Source organism: Colobus angolensis, unplaced genomic scaffold, assembly GCF_000951035.1.
Source record: "Colobus angolensis palliatus isolate OR3802 unplaced genomic scaffold, Cang.pa_1.0 Scaffold220, whole genome shotgun sequence".
NCBI lineage: Eukaryota > Metazoa > Chordata > Mammalia > Primates > Cercopithecidae > Colobus > Colobus angolensis.
In genome coordinates this window covers 4,583,479-4,600,434 of record NW_012115378.1, presented here as the reverse complement: position 1 = coordinate 4,600,434, position 16,956 = coordinate 4,583,479, and the positions used below count along the sequence as shown (strand labels likewise).

Genomic DNA, 16,956 nt, shown 5'->3' with positions numbered 1-16,956 from the left:
GTGTGCATATTTTTATAGCAGCATGATTTCTAACCCTTTGTGGAAGATAGTGTGGCAATTCCTCAAGGATCTAGAACTAGAAATACTATTTTTTTTTTTAACCTCCTGAGTAGCTGGGAATACAGGTGTGCACCACCATGCCGGGCTAATTTTTGTATATTTCAGTAGGGATGGGGTTTCACCATATTGGCCAGGCCAGTCTTGAACTCCTGACCTGGTGATCTGCCTGCCTCAGCCTCCTAAAGTGCTGGGATTACAGGCATGAGCCACCATGCCTGGCCAGTAATGTGTAGTTTTCTAAATTTTATCCTATTTTATCTACAAAACACATATATGAATATTGTGTAATGAAACACAACTGTTTTCATAGTCCAAAAACTGGGGTTGTAGGTTGACTCTGCCACTTAATAGCTTTGTGTCTGTTAGAAAATCACTCAGCCTCTCTAGGCTGCCTTCCTATTTGATAAATTGTTATTATTAGAAATAACTATTGTTTCATCTCTTTTTGAGAAGGAATTTGCTTAATTTGAAAATTCTCAATGCAAATGTATGAATCAAAACACATACTTGAATGGGTATTTTGTAGTGTTTAGATCCATGCTGTATAATATATAGGCCAATATATAAAGCTAATGTAAATTAGCTTTCTATGAACAAAAACAATATTCAAAAATTATGCAAATACCAACTAATATACAGAAGGAATCCACTTATATGCAACATTTATATGAAAAGTAAGTTACTAAAAAATAATTTTGTGTGTCTATGTGATTGTCAATAAAATATAAAATTCATAAATATTTCTAAAGACCTAAAAGTCACTTTTTATTATCAATTGATAAAATCAGAAATAAAAGCCTTTTTATATTACAAGAAACTAAAAGTTGCAGATCATGAAATTATTTTCTTAAAAAACAATTCTGAACCTTGGGAGTAGATTATAAAGTAAACATGGGAAAGGGATTTATAGAAAATTCTTTCTTTTATATTCAATGTTGAGATTTTATCTCAACATTACTTTAATGCACTTAGCCAATTTCAAGATGTTTTCTGGCTAACAAAAGCTATTGTTTTTAGAAATAAAAAGGAAATAAAGTGTTTTCAAAGATCCAATGACACAAATTAGAGAAAAGTGTATGTTAATGAGGGAAAGACTCTAAATTGAAAGCACAAAATGTCTTGAAATTAAAAAAAAATCATTTTAAGTTGTATGTGCAATTAGGCAGCACAAATCTTTTATTTTTCTCTTGAACTGGGAAGTTTCAATTGCATACCAAAAAATAATGCATGGCAATAATGCACATCATTGCTTTTAATTGAGTGCTTAACATGCACTCTTTGAAAATCTAACTTAAAGGTTTTATAATGAGCAAAATGCAGAAAAAATTAATATATCTAAACTTCATTTTTCTCATCTCTTCTAGAATGTGTGATAGTCCCCAAATGATTTCTATAATTAAAAAATATCACTAACCTTATAAATATATACCCAATTTCTCAGCAAAAATAACATTTTGTGGCCAGGGGTGGTGGCTCACGCCTGTAATCCCAGCACTGTGGGAGGTTGAGGTGGGTGGATCACCTGAGGTCAGGAGTTCAAGACCAGTCTGGCCAACAGGGCGAAACCGTGTCTCCACCAAAAATACCAAAAATTAGTTGGGTATGGTGGCTCACACCTGTAATTCCAGCTACTCAGGAGGCTGCAGCGGGAGAATCACTTACCTCAGGCAGCAGAGGTTAAAGTGAGCCCAGATCATGCCCCTGCATTCCAGCCTGGGCAACAGAGACAGACTCTGTTTGTGAATGAATGAATGAATAAATAAATAAATAAATAACATTGTGTTATAACATCAAATTGAGGAGGGTCAGTGTTGTCATTTTAGAGATGATCAAAGAAATAAAAAACTGATTGTAGGTTTACTGGATAAATATTCCCTTTTTGAAAATTTTATTCATGTTGATATTTTTATAGATGTAGACAAATTTCAGCATGATTATTAAACTGAGGTAATAACTATTTGTCAACAGTACGTAATATTTTTAAAACTTTTATTGATTATGCTATACTTCCTTGGTGCTTTTATAGTAATCCCTGGGAAAGCTACAGGCTTTTTAAATTATACAGGTTTTAAATTATCGAAGATTCTGTGAATGGCTACTCTCTACACTCCAGGTCACCAAGTTCTTTATAGGCTTACAAGGTGTAGGATTTCCCCCCACCCTCCTATTTACCTTTACTTCCCTCCCTCCCTCCTCCCCTCCCTTCCCTCCCTTCCTTCGTTTTCTTCCCTCTCCCTCCTTCCCTTTCTTCCTTCCATTTATTCCTTGATTCACTCACTTATTCAACAAGCATTTATTGTCTAATATGGGAAAGGCATTAGACAAATTACTCAGAGACAAAGAAAGAGTCACAATGCATCTCCTGCCCTTAAAAACCTTACAATCTAAGACATAGACAACTAATCATTAATTTCAACTGAGTGTTATAAGTGCCAGCATAGGGGTAAACACAGAATGTTGTTAGAGTTCAAAGCAGAAGGAAAAAAGTCAAGAGATGGTTTCACCAAGGATTTTCTTCCTTCCAAGTTGAGATTTAAAAAAAGAGAATTCAGCTACACAATGATAGGATTGAGAGAATGAACAGAGTCAAACAGACATTATATTTTGAGGGAAGAGTATTTATAAAGAGCTGGAAGAATGAAAATATGTGGCACATTCTGTTGTCCTGAGGTTGTTTCAGGTGGTTAGAGTATAGAGTCAGAGGGAAAGTGGGAGCAAGAAAGAGGCTGGAGTCAGAAACAAGGGCAAATGTAGAGAAACTTGTACTACTACCTATTTAAGATCAGGCTCTTCCTTCTCATTGATGCCATTTCCTCCTCCTCTAGTATTTCAGCCCAGTGTTTTTGCTTTAGTGGGTTGGTTTTTTTGTGTGTTTTTGTTTTTGTTTAGTGTTTTCACCCTTGTCTATTTCTGGATCCTTCTCTCTTGTCTATGTAGCAGTGTAAGTCATTCTCATATGAATTCAGGTTAATATTCTCCACACTGCATGAATGAGAACAAAATTAAGACATTAAAAATGAAAATAAAATTTAAAAAATTTTTGAGAATCTCAAATCTTGAATCTTATTTGCAAGAGGTGGAGTTTAAAAATAATAATAATAAAAATGGCTGGGCAGGATGGCTCATGAGTGTAATCCCAGCGCTTTGGAAGGCCAAGGGGGGTAGATCACCGGAGGTCAGGAGTTTGAGACCAAATAGTGAAACCCCATCTCTACTAAAAATACAAAAATTAGCTGGGCATGATGGCACACACCTGTAATCCCAACTACTGGGGAGGCTGAGGTTGGAGAATTACTTGAACCCGTGAGGCAGAGGTTGCAGCAAGCCGAGATCGCATCACTGCACTCCAGTCCTGGTGACAGTATAAGACTATCATCCCAAGAAATAAAAAAAACAAACAACAACAAAACTTTTTTTAAAAAAGATAAAAGGAATTTCAATTAGGAAAGTCTAACACACAGATAGAGTTGTGTGCAAAATATTAACCTGGGAATAAATATAAACAAACATTTATTGTGTAAATTAATAATAAATTATCTTAATAAGAAAATTAGTAAATAAGACATACATAAAATATTGAAAAATTGAATATATGTCAGGAGAGGATCACAAAATCCCTAAACTGTTCAGGAAGAAGTTAAAGATATTGAGTATGCTTAACATCTGTCAAGTGAAATATGCATTCCACAAACTTTATTAATAATTCATAACTTCAAACCTTGCAAATAAAAGCATAATAAAAAAGCTCAACTCTAATCATTCTAAACTTATGGCTTCAAAATTCATAAAGCAAAAATTAGGAAAAAATGAAAAAAGTAACTCATCTCCCTGAGATATTTTAATTCATTTCTCACAGTAATTGATAAAAGTGTCAGAAAATAAACCAGAAATGTAAAAGATTTAAATAACACAACTAACACAGATGGCTAAATCAATCTACTTAGAATTGTTTGCCCAAATCAGAGAAAACATTTTTGTCAAATGAAATATTTATGCAAATTGCCCATATATTAGACCATAATGGTTTAATATTATGGATTAAACCATAATAAATTTTAAACTATTTCTATCATATAGACCAAGTTTATAAACACATCAGGATCACATTACAAATCAATTTTAAAAAATAACTAACATTAGATGAAGATGGAAGGGTTAATTTGTCTCATCACTGTCTGATTTTGCATAGACACAGTTTTCCTTTTGGAAAGTTCCAAGAACATTGATTAAGCTTCAATTTGGGAAAACAACTCAAATAAACAGAGATAGGTCATGGGTATGTTTAGAAGTCCCTATCATAAAGACTAGAGTTCTTACTCAATTATTCCATAAGTGGATGCAGTTTCAATCATAATTCCAACAAAAATTTTTAAAGAAATGAACCGGATAATCCTGAAACCTATATGGAAGAGCAAGAATCAAGAAAAGCCTAGAACTCAAAAGAAAATATAAGATCAGAGGATTCACTATCACAGATAATTAACACCCATTATGGAATTTTAGTGATGCAGACATGGAGTGTTCAGGTGAAGATGGTCAAATAGATCAAAGTAAAAAGTGAATGGAAAAAGATCCACGCAAACATAAAAACCTAATGTGGGAGAGAGATAGCACTGATTATAGATATATAAACAAAACCCATCAGTAGATTGTATTGTAACAATTTGTTTTATATATTATACAAAAAATAACTGGAACCTCACTTCACATTACACCCATACATTAATTTCATATTAATTATGCATCACATCTGGCAAATGAAATATGCATTCTAAAAATTGTAGAAATAGCTTTTTACTTCCAAATTTGTAAACAGAAGGCAGAGTGAGAAAAATAAGCCTCAATTTTAAACATTCTAAACATAGTTTCATCTAAAACTATCACATAAATATTAAAAGCAGAATTCAGAAACATTGAGAATGAAATAACAGAAAATATTTTTATAATCTCAGGAGTGGGACAATTTCTTAAACAAGTTCACAAAAGGAAAAAGCACAAAGGAATGTATTTATACCTGATACTACATTAAACTGAGATGTCTTTTCATCAGAAGTTACCATAAAGAAATGAAAAAAGGTTGGGTAAATATATTTTTAACATTTGTAACTAGAAAATATTTAGTATCCACGATATATAAATTCTTACAAATCAGTGAGATGACACTCAGTATATAGCAGGAAAATCATGAGCAGGTTTTCACAGAAAAGGAAACACAAATCACCCCGCAAAAGTCATTAAAAATGTTCAGTTCCATTAATAACTAATAACAAACCATAATGAGGTACAATTAAAAAGCCTTATTGTAGAGAAGAATGTCTTTAACTCCAGGTTGGAATGCAAATTGGCATAATAATTTATATATTATTTCCTTTTACTATACTATTATTTATTTTATCTATTATGTTCTTATACAACAATGAATGAGATATGGCAGAAAAAGAAAGCTTCATCTTCAGAAAAGATGAGTCATAATGAAAGGTCAGATGCTTCCAAGCAGGAGCACACCACTGCTGGTTTTAGAGAAGGGAACAAATAGCTAGGGAATGGAGGCAGCCTCTGGAAACTGAGTGTGATCTCAGGCTGACAGGTGCCAAGGAAACAAAGGCTTCAGTTCTCAAACCATAAGAATTAAATCATGTCAAAACTGAACACCTCAGTTAGAACAGGTAATATCAAAAAGACAAAAAATAACAAATGCTGTTGAAGATGCAGAGAAAAAGTACACTTAGACGTTGTTGGTGGGACTATAAATGAATACAGCCACTGTGGAGTGGAGATCACAGCAGTATGGAGATTCCTCAAAAAAATAAAAATAAAAAAAAAACCCACTAAAAAAAGAATTACATATAATCCAACAATCCCACTGCTGGTTATATATCCAAAGAAAAAGGAATCAGTATGTCCAAGAGATATCTACACCTTTGCATTTATTGCAGCACTATTCACAAAACCTAAGATATGAAATCAACCTGCTTCCATCAACGGATGAGTAGATAAGGAAATGTGATACACAATGGAATACTATTTGGCAATAAAAAGGAACGAATTCCTCTTATTTGCAGCAACATGGACGGAACAGGGGGGCATTATGTCAAGTGAAATAAGCCTAGCACAGAAAAATGAATACTGTATGTTCTCCTTCATACATGGAAGCTAAACAGGTTGATCTCACAGAAGCAGAGAATAGAATAGTGATAACTAGAGACTAGGAAGTGTAGGGGGTAGGGGGCATAGAGAGAGGTTGGATAAGAGATAAAAAATTATAGCTTAATAAGACAAGTAAGTTTTAGTGTTCTTTAGCACTGTAGAGTGACTCTAGTTAATAATAATTCATTCTATATTTTCAATGGGGATTTTCAAAATCCTGGAAAGAGGGCGATTTTGAATGTTACCAACACAAAGAAACGCTGAATGTTACCCTAATTTGATCATTACAGATTGTATACAAGTATCAAAATATCACATTAGACCCCTTATAAAAATGTCCAATTATTATGTGTCAATTAAAACAAAAACTGAAGTTTTTCTTCACTTTTTATTTTAATTGACACATAATAATTGGACATCTTTATAGGGGTCTATTCTGATATTTTGATACCTGTATACTAAAAATAGTGTTATCCTGGAGTCTCCAGACAGAAATGCCAGGCTACTGATACCCTGATTTTAGTCTTGCCAGTCCTGGGGCAGAGCAAGCACTTGAGCCATGCTGTGCCCAGACTTCTGACTTAGGAAAAGGTTGAGATAATAAATGAGTGCTGTTTCAAGATGCTAAATTTGTGGTAATTTGTTAGGCAGCAATAGAAAACTAATATAGGCAAATTGGCTAAATATTAAAAAATTGGCCAATTGCTATTTAATTATTGACAAAAAGTTTGCTATTTATAACTCAAAACAAAGATCAGTATTTTTTATTTTTAAATATGAAAAACTCACCGTTTTAGAAAGAGAATGTAATTCATTTTTTGATGACTTTGTTTCCCTTATTGCTTCAGTCACTTCCTCTTCCTTCTCCTCAATATTAGTATTAACATTTATCACTGATGAAGAGTAATGATCAAATAGACTGTTAAGTTGATACATCTCTCTCCTAGGGAGAAAAAAATATATTTTAAATTATACTTAGGCTAGGCTTGGTGGCTCACGCCTGTAATCCCAGCACTTTGGGAGGCCAAGACAGCAGATTACTTGAGTCCAGGAGTTCAAGACCAGCTTGGGCAACATGGAGAGACAATGTCTTTACAAAAAAAAATTGAAAATTAGCCGAGCATGGTGGCACATGCCTGTAGCCCCATCTACTGAGGAGGCAGAGGTGGGAGGATTGATTGAGCCCAGGAAGTTGAGGCTGTAGTGAGCTGTGATTGATCCACTGTACTCCAGCCTGGGTGACAGAGTGAGACCCTATCTCAAAATAAATAAATAAATAAATAAATAAATAATACTTAAATTAGCTTTAACAGTATGAACCAACGGAAATCCATCCCAAAGTAACTTGCCAATTTCTAAAAAATACTACTTAGATGTTAAGTAAATAGTGAGGAAAAAAGTCACCAATAGTATTGTTTCTAAGGGAAAACATAATTGAGAGAAAAATCAATTATAAATTCGTTCAAATAAACTGTCTTTGAATCTGATTTCAGGTAAGAGATTTACACACTTTTAATTCAGAAGCTGGGTAATACAGGGATGGAAAGGTAAGAAAAAAAGAAGAGGACGTAGAAGTGAAAAGACCAAGCAGTTATAGCTTTCACAGCCTTAGAGGTAAAATAAAGTAAATTGTAGCTTAGGAAAACACAGGACTTTTTAAAAAGAAGTAATAGTCAAAGAGTTATTTGTTCCTATACGACCCTCCCAAGAGGACCAGTGCTAGTCTATGAACCACACAGTCCTTTATCTAATCTAGCAGGTAGAAACCATCTTCCAAATATAAAATTATCTTTAGATACTATTATGGTTGTTTAATGTAGCAAAAAAATCAGTGAGAAAATGATAAAATTACCATTTTCATAAAATACCAGCACATAATATAGATAATTACAACTTTTTAAACACACCTTAAACAAAATAGTAGACTAGGAGATTTATTTGAAACCCATATAAAAGTAAAACTTTATATGTAATAAACTCATGCAAGTCAATATGTAATAGAAAAATTATTCAATAGAAAAAGGCACAGAGAATATGAACAATCACCAATAAATATATGGTGTGCTTATTGAATTGGCCCAGATTCTTATGCACCAACCCTGATTCCAGCAGCATGGTCAAATGAAACTGAAATCTACAATCTCACTATAGAAATGAAAATTAAAGGAACAAACAAATAGGCAAGAACAAGATTCTTCACATTTCTATGTCTGCAGAGTATAAACTTAACCTGTCAGAATCCTAGAAGCCAGTTAGGCAATGAGAGTTAGGTAGCCTCAACATTCAAAATGTATTCATTTCTTTTGAAATTAATTTTTCTTCTCTCAGTGTTATCTATTGCCTCTAGTCCAGAGAATACACTATGGATTTTTGCCTGAGTGATGGACAATTGCCTACTGCCATGCAATTTAAGAGTTATTATTTTAGTGGTTCACTTATTCCAATTTCTTGATGAAGTTGATGCCACTAATTCCACAGCCTTTTGAGGATTTTCCAGGAAAGCAGTTTATACTATGCTTGTCTCCACTGTTATTTTAAAATTCATCATTGTTTTATCAGCTAAATCCAAATAAATTTAGAAGAATAAAAGGGAAGAATCACTCTACCAGTTGTTAAGAACTACTATGCAAACTCTGAAATCAAGAAAGTGTGATATTGGCAGAGGGATAGCCAAATAGATAAATGGAATGGTCATAGGCAACTCAGAAATAGAGCTACACAAACATGCCTGATTTTTGACAAAGTCACAAAATCAATTTAATGAAAGTAATTTAACATATGGTGATGGAATAATTACATATTCATTGGCAAAAAAAGTGAAGCCCAAGCTAAATCTCACATTTTACACATAACCTAACTAAAAATGGCTTATATATCTAAATATAAATTGTAAACCTATAATATTTTTAGAAAACAAATTTCTTTGTTACAGGATTAGGGCAAGATTTCTTGTGTATGACACCAAGTACATGATGAATAAAAGAAAGTGATAAGTAGAATTTTAGAAAAATTAAGAACTTCTGCATTATAAAACACCCTCAAAGACAAAAAGACAAGACTTTACTAAAACATAGAATATATTTGCATATAACATATCTGATTAAAAGTCTTGCATTTTCAAAATTAAAGAATTCTCTACACACAACCATAAGAAAACAAACATTATAATGGGGAAATGGCAAAATATTTGAACAGACACTGTATGAAAAAGAGACTTCAATAACAATTGAGCACACGAAAAGATGTACATCACAATTTGCCACTAGGGAAATGCAAATTAAAATCATAATGATATATCACTACAAACTTACTAGTCTAGGTCGAATTTTTTTTTTAAAATTAGTGTTCTCTTGTAGAGAAACTGGATCTCTCATACACTGCTGGCATTCAGATAAAGTGGTACAGCCATTCTGGAAGACCAGTTTGGCAGTTTTTTAGAAAATTAAATTTACACTTAACATAAAAAATCACACTTTTTGATATTTATCCAAGAGAAATGAAAAACTTATGTTCACACAAAAGCTTCTACATTGATATCCATGGCAACTTTATTCAAAGTAGCAAATAACTGGGAACAAACTAAATGTCCCTCAAAGGGCAGATGGTTTCAAGCTGTGGTACATCCATACAATGGAATTTCATTCAGTAATAAAAAAGGAATGAACTCTTAGTACCTTCAACAACCCAGATTGATCTCAAATGCGTTATGCCTAATAAAAAAGCCCAAATCAAAAGTTAAATATTATAGGGTTTCATTTATATAGCACTCTTAAAATGGCAGGACTAGAGATAGAGAAAATAATAGTGGTTGTCAGGAGACAGAGAAAGGACGGTGGGTATGAATAAAAATGGTATCATAGGAAATGAAACTAGTCTGTATTCTGATTGTAGTGGTAGTTACTGAATCTATACGAGACAAAATGGCAAATAACAGTAAACACACACATACATACATACATGAAAATATTTAAAAAATCATGAAATGATTAGGCTGATCTCAATTGCCTGGTTTTAATACTGACAACAAGTACAGTATATACAATACAAGATACTCCCATTGGAAGAAGCTGGAAGAAGGGTACACAAGACTCTGTGTCTAAACTCCTAAGAGTCTATAATTATTTATGAATAAAGATTTAAAAAGTGAAATATTAGATGAAACAGACCTGCATACTTATCAAGACTGAGATAGGACACATAAAAAAATCCCACATACTGAAATATGGGAAAGTGAACTCTAGTGGTTCACTTGAAAACCTACGAAGTATCAGTCTAATAAAGAATCATATTTCAGGCTGGGCATGGTGGCTCATGCCTGTAATCCTAGCACTTTGAAAGGCCAAGGCAGGTGGATCACCAGAGGTCAGGAGTTTGAGACCAGCCTGGCTCGTGGTGAAATTCTGTCTCCGCTAAAAATACAAAATTAGCCAAGAGTGGTTCCATGCGCCTGTAATCCCAGCTACTCAGGAGGCTGAAACAGGAGAATCACTTGAACCCAGGAGTTGTAGTGAACCAAGATCGTGCCACTGCACTGCAGCCTGGGTGACAGAGCAAGACTCCATCTCAAAATATAAATAAATAAATAAATAAATAAATTATACAAATACATTGAAATTAAATGACATGTTCCTGAAAGACCAGTGAATGAAGACAAAAATTAAAAATACAGTTAAAGAATTAGTTGAAATAAATGAAAATAGAAACTCAATATACCAATTCTATGGGACACATAAAAAGAAGTATTAAGAGGCAAGTCTATAGCAGTAAATGACTACAGCAAAAACTAGAGAGATTTAAAATAACCTGCTGATGCACTGCAAGGACCTAGAAAAACAAGAACAAACCAAAATTACAATCAGTAGAAAGAAAGAAATAAAGATCAAAAGCAGAAATAAATAAAATCGAGACTAAAAAATACAAGAGATTCACAGAACAAAAAGTTAGCTTTTTAAAAGATAAACAAATGGACAAACCATTAGCTAGACTAACAAAGAAAAAAAGGGAAGACCCAAAAACCAAATCACAAATGAAAAAGGAGTTATCACAATGAGTACCACAGAAAATAAAAGTATAATTAGAGATTACTGTAAGCAATTTACATGACAATAAAATAAAAAACCTAGAGGAAATTGATAAATTTGTAGATACATACAACCTATTAAGATTGAACCAAGAAGAAATAGAAAGCCTAAACAGATCAACAACAAGTAATAAGATTGACTCAGTTACAAAAAGTCTTCCCCCAAAAAAATCCAGTACCAGATGGCTTTACCACTGAATTCTATTGAACCTTTAAAGAAGAAATAACTTCAGTTCTTCTAAAACTATTCCAAAAAATTGAAATGAAAGGAACTCTCCCTAACTCATTCCACAAGACCAGTGTAATCTTGATACCAAAACTAGACAGGGACACAACAACAACAAACCACTATAAACCAGTATCTCTGATGAACACAGATAGAAACATCTCCGACAAAATGCCAGGAAACTGATTCCAACAATATATCAAAATGATAACACACCATGATCAGGTGGGATTTATCCCAGAAAGTCAAGAATGATTCAACAGGTATGAATCAATAAATGTGATACATTACCTCAGCACAATAAAGGACAAATGCCATATGATCATCTCAGTAAAGGCAAGTCAAGTATTTGATAAAATTAAATATTTCTTCATAATACAAAATATTCTTAATAAATTAGGTGTAGGAAAAGGTACCTCAGCATAATACAGGGGTCATATATGAGAAAACCACAGCTAATATCATACTGAAGAGAGAAAAGCTGAAAGTTTTTTTATATAAGAACTAGAACAAGACAAGGATGCCCAGTCTCAGCACTTTCATTCAACGTAATACTGGAAGTCCTAGCCAGAGCAATTAGCCAAGAGAAAGAAATACAGGGCAGCATCTATTCTGGAAAGAAGGAAGTCTAATTGTCTATCTTTGTAGATAACATAATCTTGTATATAGAAAAACCTGAAGACTCTACCAAAAAAACTCTTAGAACTGATAAATGCACTCAGTAAGGTTGCAGGATTCAACATCAACACAAAACTCAGTAGTGTTTCTATACACTAATAAAGATATAACCAAAATATAAACTAAAAAGGTAATCTCATTTACAATACCTACAAAAAAAATAAAATAACTAGGAACATATGTAACCAACAAGGTGAAAGACCTCTACAAGAAAAACCACAAAACACTAATGAAAGAAATTGAAGAGGCTACAAAAATGGAGATATCCTAGCTCACAGATTGAAAGAATATTGTCAAAATAACCATACTACCAAAAACAACCTACAGTTTAAATGCAATTCTTATCAGAATACCAATGACATTATTCATAGAAATAAAAAGAAAGTTAAAAATTTTATGGAACCACAAAAACCCCAAATAGCCAAAGCAATTTTGAGCAAAAGAACAAAGCTGGAGGTACCACACTACCTGATCACAAAGCTGTTATATCCAAACGGCTGGGTGCTGGCAATAAAAATGGATACACAGACCAACTAAACAACATAGAAAACCCAGATATTAATCTACATATCTACAACCAACTGATTTTTGACAAAGACAGAAAGAACATACTTTGGGGAAATTACAGTCTCTTCAAAAAATGGTTCTGAAAAACTTGATGTCCATATACAGAATAATAAAAACTGACCCCATCTCTTACCCTCTACACAAATCAAGTCAACATGGATGAAAGACCTAAATGTAAGAACTAAAACTTTAAAACTAGTATAAACACACACACACACACACTCACAAATATACATAGGAAATGGTTCAACACATTGTCCTGGAAAAAGTTTTTCCAGGTCTTATTTGGAAAAATAAGACCTCAAAATTACAGGCAACAAAAGCATAAATAAACAAATGTGATAATATCAAACTAAAAAGCTTCTGCACAGCAAAGGAAACAAGCAACAGTGTGCAAGTACAATGTACACGATGAGAGAAAATATTTGCAATCTATTAATCAAACTGCAGATTAATATCCAGAATATACCAGGACTTCAAACATCTCAATAGGAAAAAAAAAAAGTGGGCAAATAACCTGAACAGATATTTCTCAGAAATGCTTGATATCACTAATCATTAGGGAAATGCAAACAACAGTGAGGTATCATATCAACCAAATTAGGATGGATATTATCAAAAGACAAAAAATAACAAATGCTGTTGATATAGGTTGGATAGTTAGTTGTCCTCTCTAAATCTCATGCTGAGCAGCAATCCCCAGTGTCTAAGGTGGGGCATGATGGGAGCTGTTTCGGTCATGGGAATAGATCTCTCATGAATAGATTGGTGCTGTCCTCATGATAGTGAGTTCTCACAAGAACTGGTTGTTTAAAACTGTGTGGCACTTCCTCCCTCTCTCTCTCACTGCCACTCTTGCCATGTGACATGCCTGCTCTCACTTCACTTTCCTCCATGATTGTAACCTTCCGCAGGCCCTCGAAGCTAAGCAAATGTTGCTGCCACGCTTGTATAGCCTGCAGAACTGTGAACCAATTAAGCCTCATTTATTTATAAATTACCCAGTCTTGGGCATTTCTTTATAGCAATACAAAAATGGCTTAATACATAAAATTGGTACCGAGGAATGGGACTTTGCTATAAAGATACTTGAAAGTGTGCAAGTGACTTTGAAACTGAGTAATAGGCAGAGATTGGAGGAGTTTAGAGAGCTCAGAAGAAGACAGGAAGATAAGAGAAGGTTTGGAACTTCTAAGATACTGGTCAAATGGTTGTGACCAAAATACTGATAGAAACGTTGACAGTGAAGGTTAGACTGATGAGGTTTCAGATGTAAATGAGGAAGCTATTGGGAACTGGGGTAAAGATTACCCATGTTACACCTGAGCAAAGAGCTTGACTGCACTGTGTTCATGTCCTAGGGATCTGTGGAAGTTTGAACTTAACAGTAATGACTTACAGTATGTGGTAGAAGAAATTTCTAAGCAGTAGAGTGTTGAAGATGTAGCTTAGCTGCTTCTAATGACCTATTATCATATATGGGAACAAAGGAATGGCTTAAAGTTGAAACTTATATTTAAAAGGGAAGCAGAGTATAAAAGTCTGGAAAGTTTGCAGCCTGGCTATGTGGCAGAGAAAAATTTCAAGCAGGCTGCAGAACCACTGCTTGCTAGAGAGATTAGTATGACTCAAAGAGAGCAAAGTGCTAATATCCAAGACAGAGGAAAAAAGGCTTTCAAGGCATTACAGAGATCTTAGAGGCAGCTCCTCCCATTACAGACCCAGTGGCCTAGGAGGAAAGAATTGTTTCAGGGGCCAGGCCTGGGATGCTGCTTCCCTGCTCAGCTTAGGGACACTGCTCCCTGCATCACAGCTGCTCCAGCTACAATTATGGCTCAAAGGACCCCAGGTATGGTTTTGGCTGCCACTCTGGAGGGCACAAGCCATAAGCCTTGGTGGCTTCCACCATGGTGTTAAGCCTGTGGGTGCACAGAATGCAAGCATGAAGGAAGGCTGGAGGCTTTTAGCTGCATTTCAGAGGATGTAGGAGAAAGCCTGTGGGCCCAGGCAGAAGCCTGATCCAGGGGCAGGGCCCTTACAGACAACCTCTACTAGGAAAATGCCAAAGGAAAATGTGGGGTTGGAGACCCCACAGAGAATCCCCACTGGGGCACAGTACAGTGGAGCTGTGGGAAGACAGTTGCCACCCTTCAGCCCCCAGAATGGTAGCTCCACTGACAACTTGCACCGTGAATCTGGAATCCCACAGTCACTCAACTCCAACTCATGAGAATAGCTGCACCTTGCAAAGCCACAAGAGTGGAACTGTCAAGGTCTTAAAAACCGACCCCTTCCAGCGTGTCCTCAATGTGGGGCATGGAGTAAAAGGAGATTATTTCAGAGCTTTAAGATTTAGTGACTGCCCTGTTAGGTTTCAGACTTTCATGAGGCCTGTTGCCTCTTTCTTTCGACCAATTTCTCTCTTTTGGAATAGTAATGTTTACTCAATGCCTATACTACTATCACATCTTGGCAGTAAATAACTTGCTTTGATTTTATAGGCTCAAAGTTGGAAGGAGATGAGTCTCAGATGAGACTTAACACTTTGGACTTGATGCTGGAATGAGTTAAGACTTTTTTTATTTTGCCATGTGAGCAGGACATGAGATTTGAGGAACCAAGGGTGGAATGATATAGTTTAAATGTTTGTCCCCTCCAAATCTCATGTTGAAATGTAATCCCCAATGTTGGAGATGGGACATGCTGGGAGGTGTTTTGGTCATGGAGGTGGATCCTTCATGAATGGCTTGGTGGTGTCCTCAGGATAGTCAGTGAGTTCTCACAAGATCTGGTTGTTTAAAAGTGTGTGACACCTCCTCCCTCTCTCTCTTGCTCCCATTCTCACCATGTGACAGGCCTGTTCCCACGTCTCCCATTTTGCCTTCCACTATGATTGTCAGCTTCCTGAGGCCCTTACCAGAAACAAAGCAGATGTTGCTACCATGTTTGTACAGTGTGAAGAACCATAAATCAACTAAATCTATTTTCTTTATAAATTACTGAGCCTCAGGTGTTTCTTTATTGCAATGCAAAAACTGCCTAACAAAGCTGGTGAGAATGCAAAATAAATAAATAAATAAATAAAAATAAGGAGCTCTTCTACATTGCTGGTGGGAATGTAAACTAGTACAACTGCTATGGATAATAGTATGAAAATTCCACAAAAACTACAAATAGAACTACCACATGATCCAGCAGTCTCACTACTGGGCATTTATCCAAAGGAAAGGAAATCGGTATTGAAGAAGTCATCTGCACACCCATGTTTATCACTACACTATGCACAATAGCCAAGATATGGAATTAACCTAGGTGTCCAGGTGAATGAACAAAGAAAATGTGATATGTATACACAATGTAATACTATTCATCCATAAAAAAGAATGAAATCTTGTCATTCACAGCTACATGGATGGAACTGGTGAATATTATGTTAATGAAATAAGACAGTAACAGAAAGTTCAATGTTGCCTGTCCTCACTCATGTATGGAAGCTAAAAAATAGTTGATCTCAAAGAAGTAAAAACTGAAACAGAAGATATTGAAGACTGGGAAGTGTAGGAGAAAGGGGGGATAGAAAGAGATTTTTCAAAGGATAAACAATTACAGCTAAGTAGAAGGAATAAGTCCTAGTGTTCTGTATCAATGTAGAATGACTATGGTTAACAATAATACATAGCTTCAAATGGCTAGGAGAAGGATCTGGAATGTTCCCAACACGAGAAACAATAAATGTTTGTGATAACAGATATGCCAATTAACCTGATCTAATCACTCTATATATTATGTGTATTGAAACATCGTTACATATCCCATGAGTATATACATATTCTATATGTCAACCTCTAAAGTTTAAAAAGAAATAACCTATCAAGCCATGGAAAGACAAGGAGAAAATGTAATGCATTTTACTAAGTGAAAGAAGCCAATCTGAAAAGGCTAAATCCTATATGATGTCAACTATATCACATTCTTAAAAAGTCATAACTGTGAAGACAGTAAAAAGGTCAGGGATAACCAGGAGTTAGATGGGAGGAAGCAAGGAATAAGTAGAGCAAAAAGGATTTTTTTTTAAAGTAGTGCACTGAAACTATTGAATAATATTATAGTTGTGTACATATCTTTATACATTTTCCAGACCTATAGAATGTACATCATGAGTGAGCTCTACTGTAAACTATGATCTTTGGGTGATAAT

The 16,956-nt window shown here is 34.7% G+C and overlaps 1 protein-coding gene across 1 annotated transcript in view; it reads right to left on the bottom strand.

The window, feature by feature from the left end:
• CCDC178 (coiled-coil domain containing 178) overlaps positions 1–16,956 on the bottom strand; it is a 486,917-nt gene that overhangs the window by 393,282 nt on the left and 76,679 nt on the right. Inside the window, exon 9 of the mRNA XM_011943718.1 lies at positions 6,997–7,150. Within this exon, the coding sequence (XP_011799108.1) occupies positions 6,997–7,150 (154 nt within the window). The remainder of the gene's footprint in view (positions 1–6,996; positions 7,151–16,956) is intronic.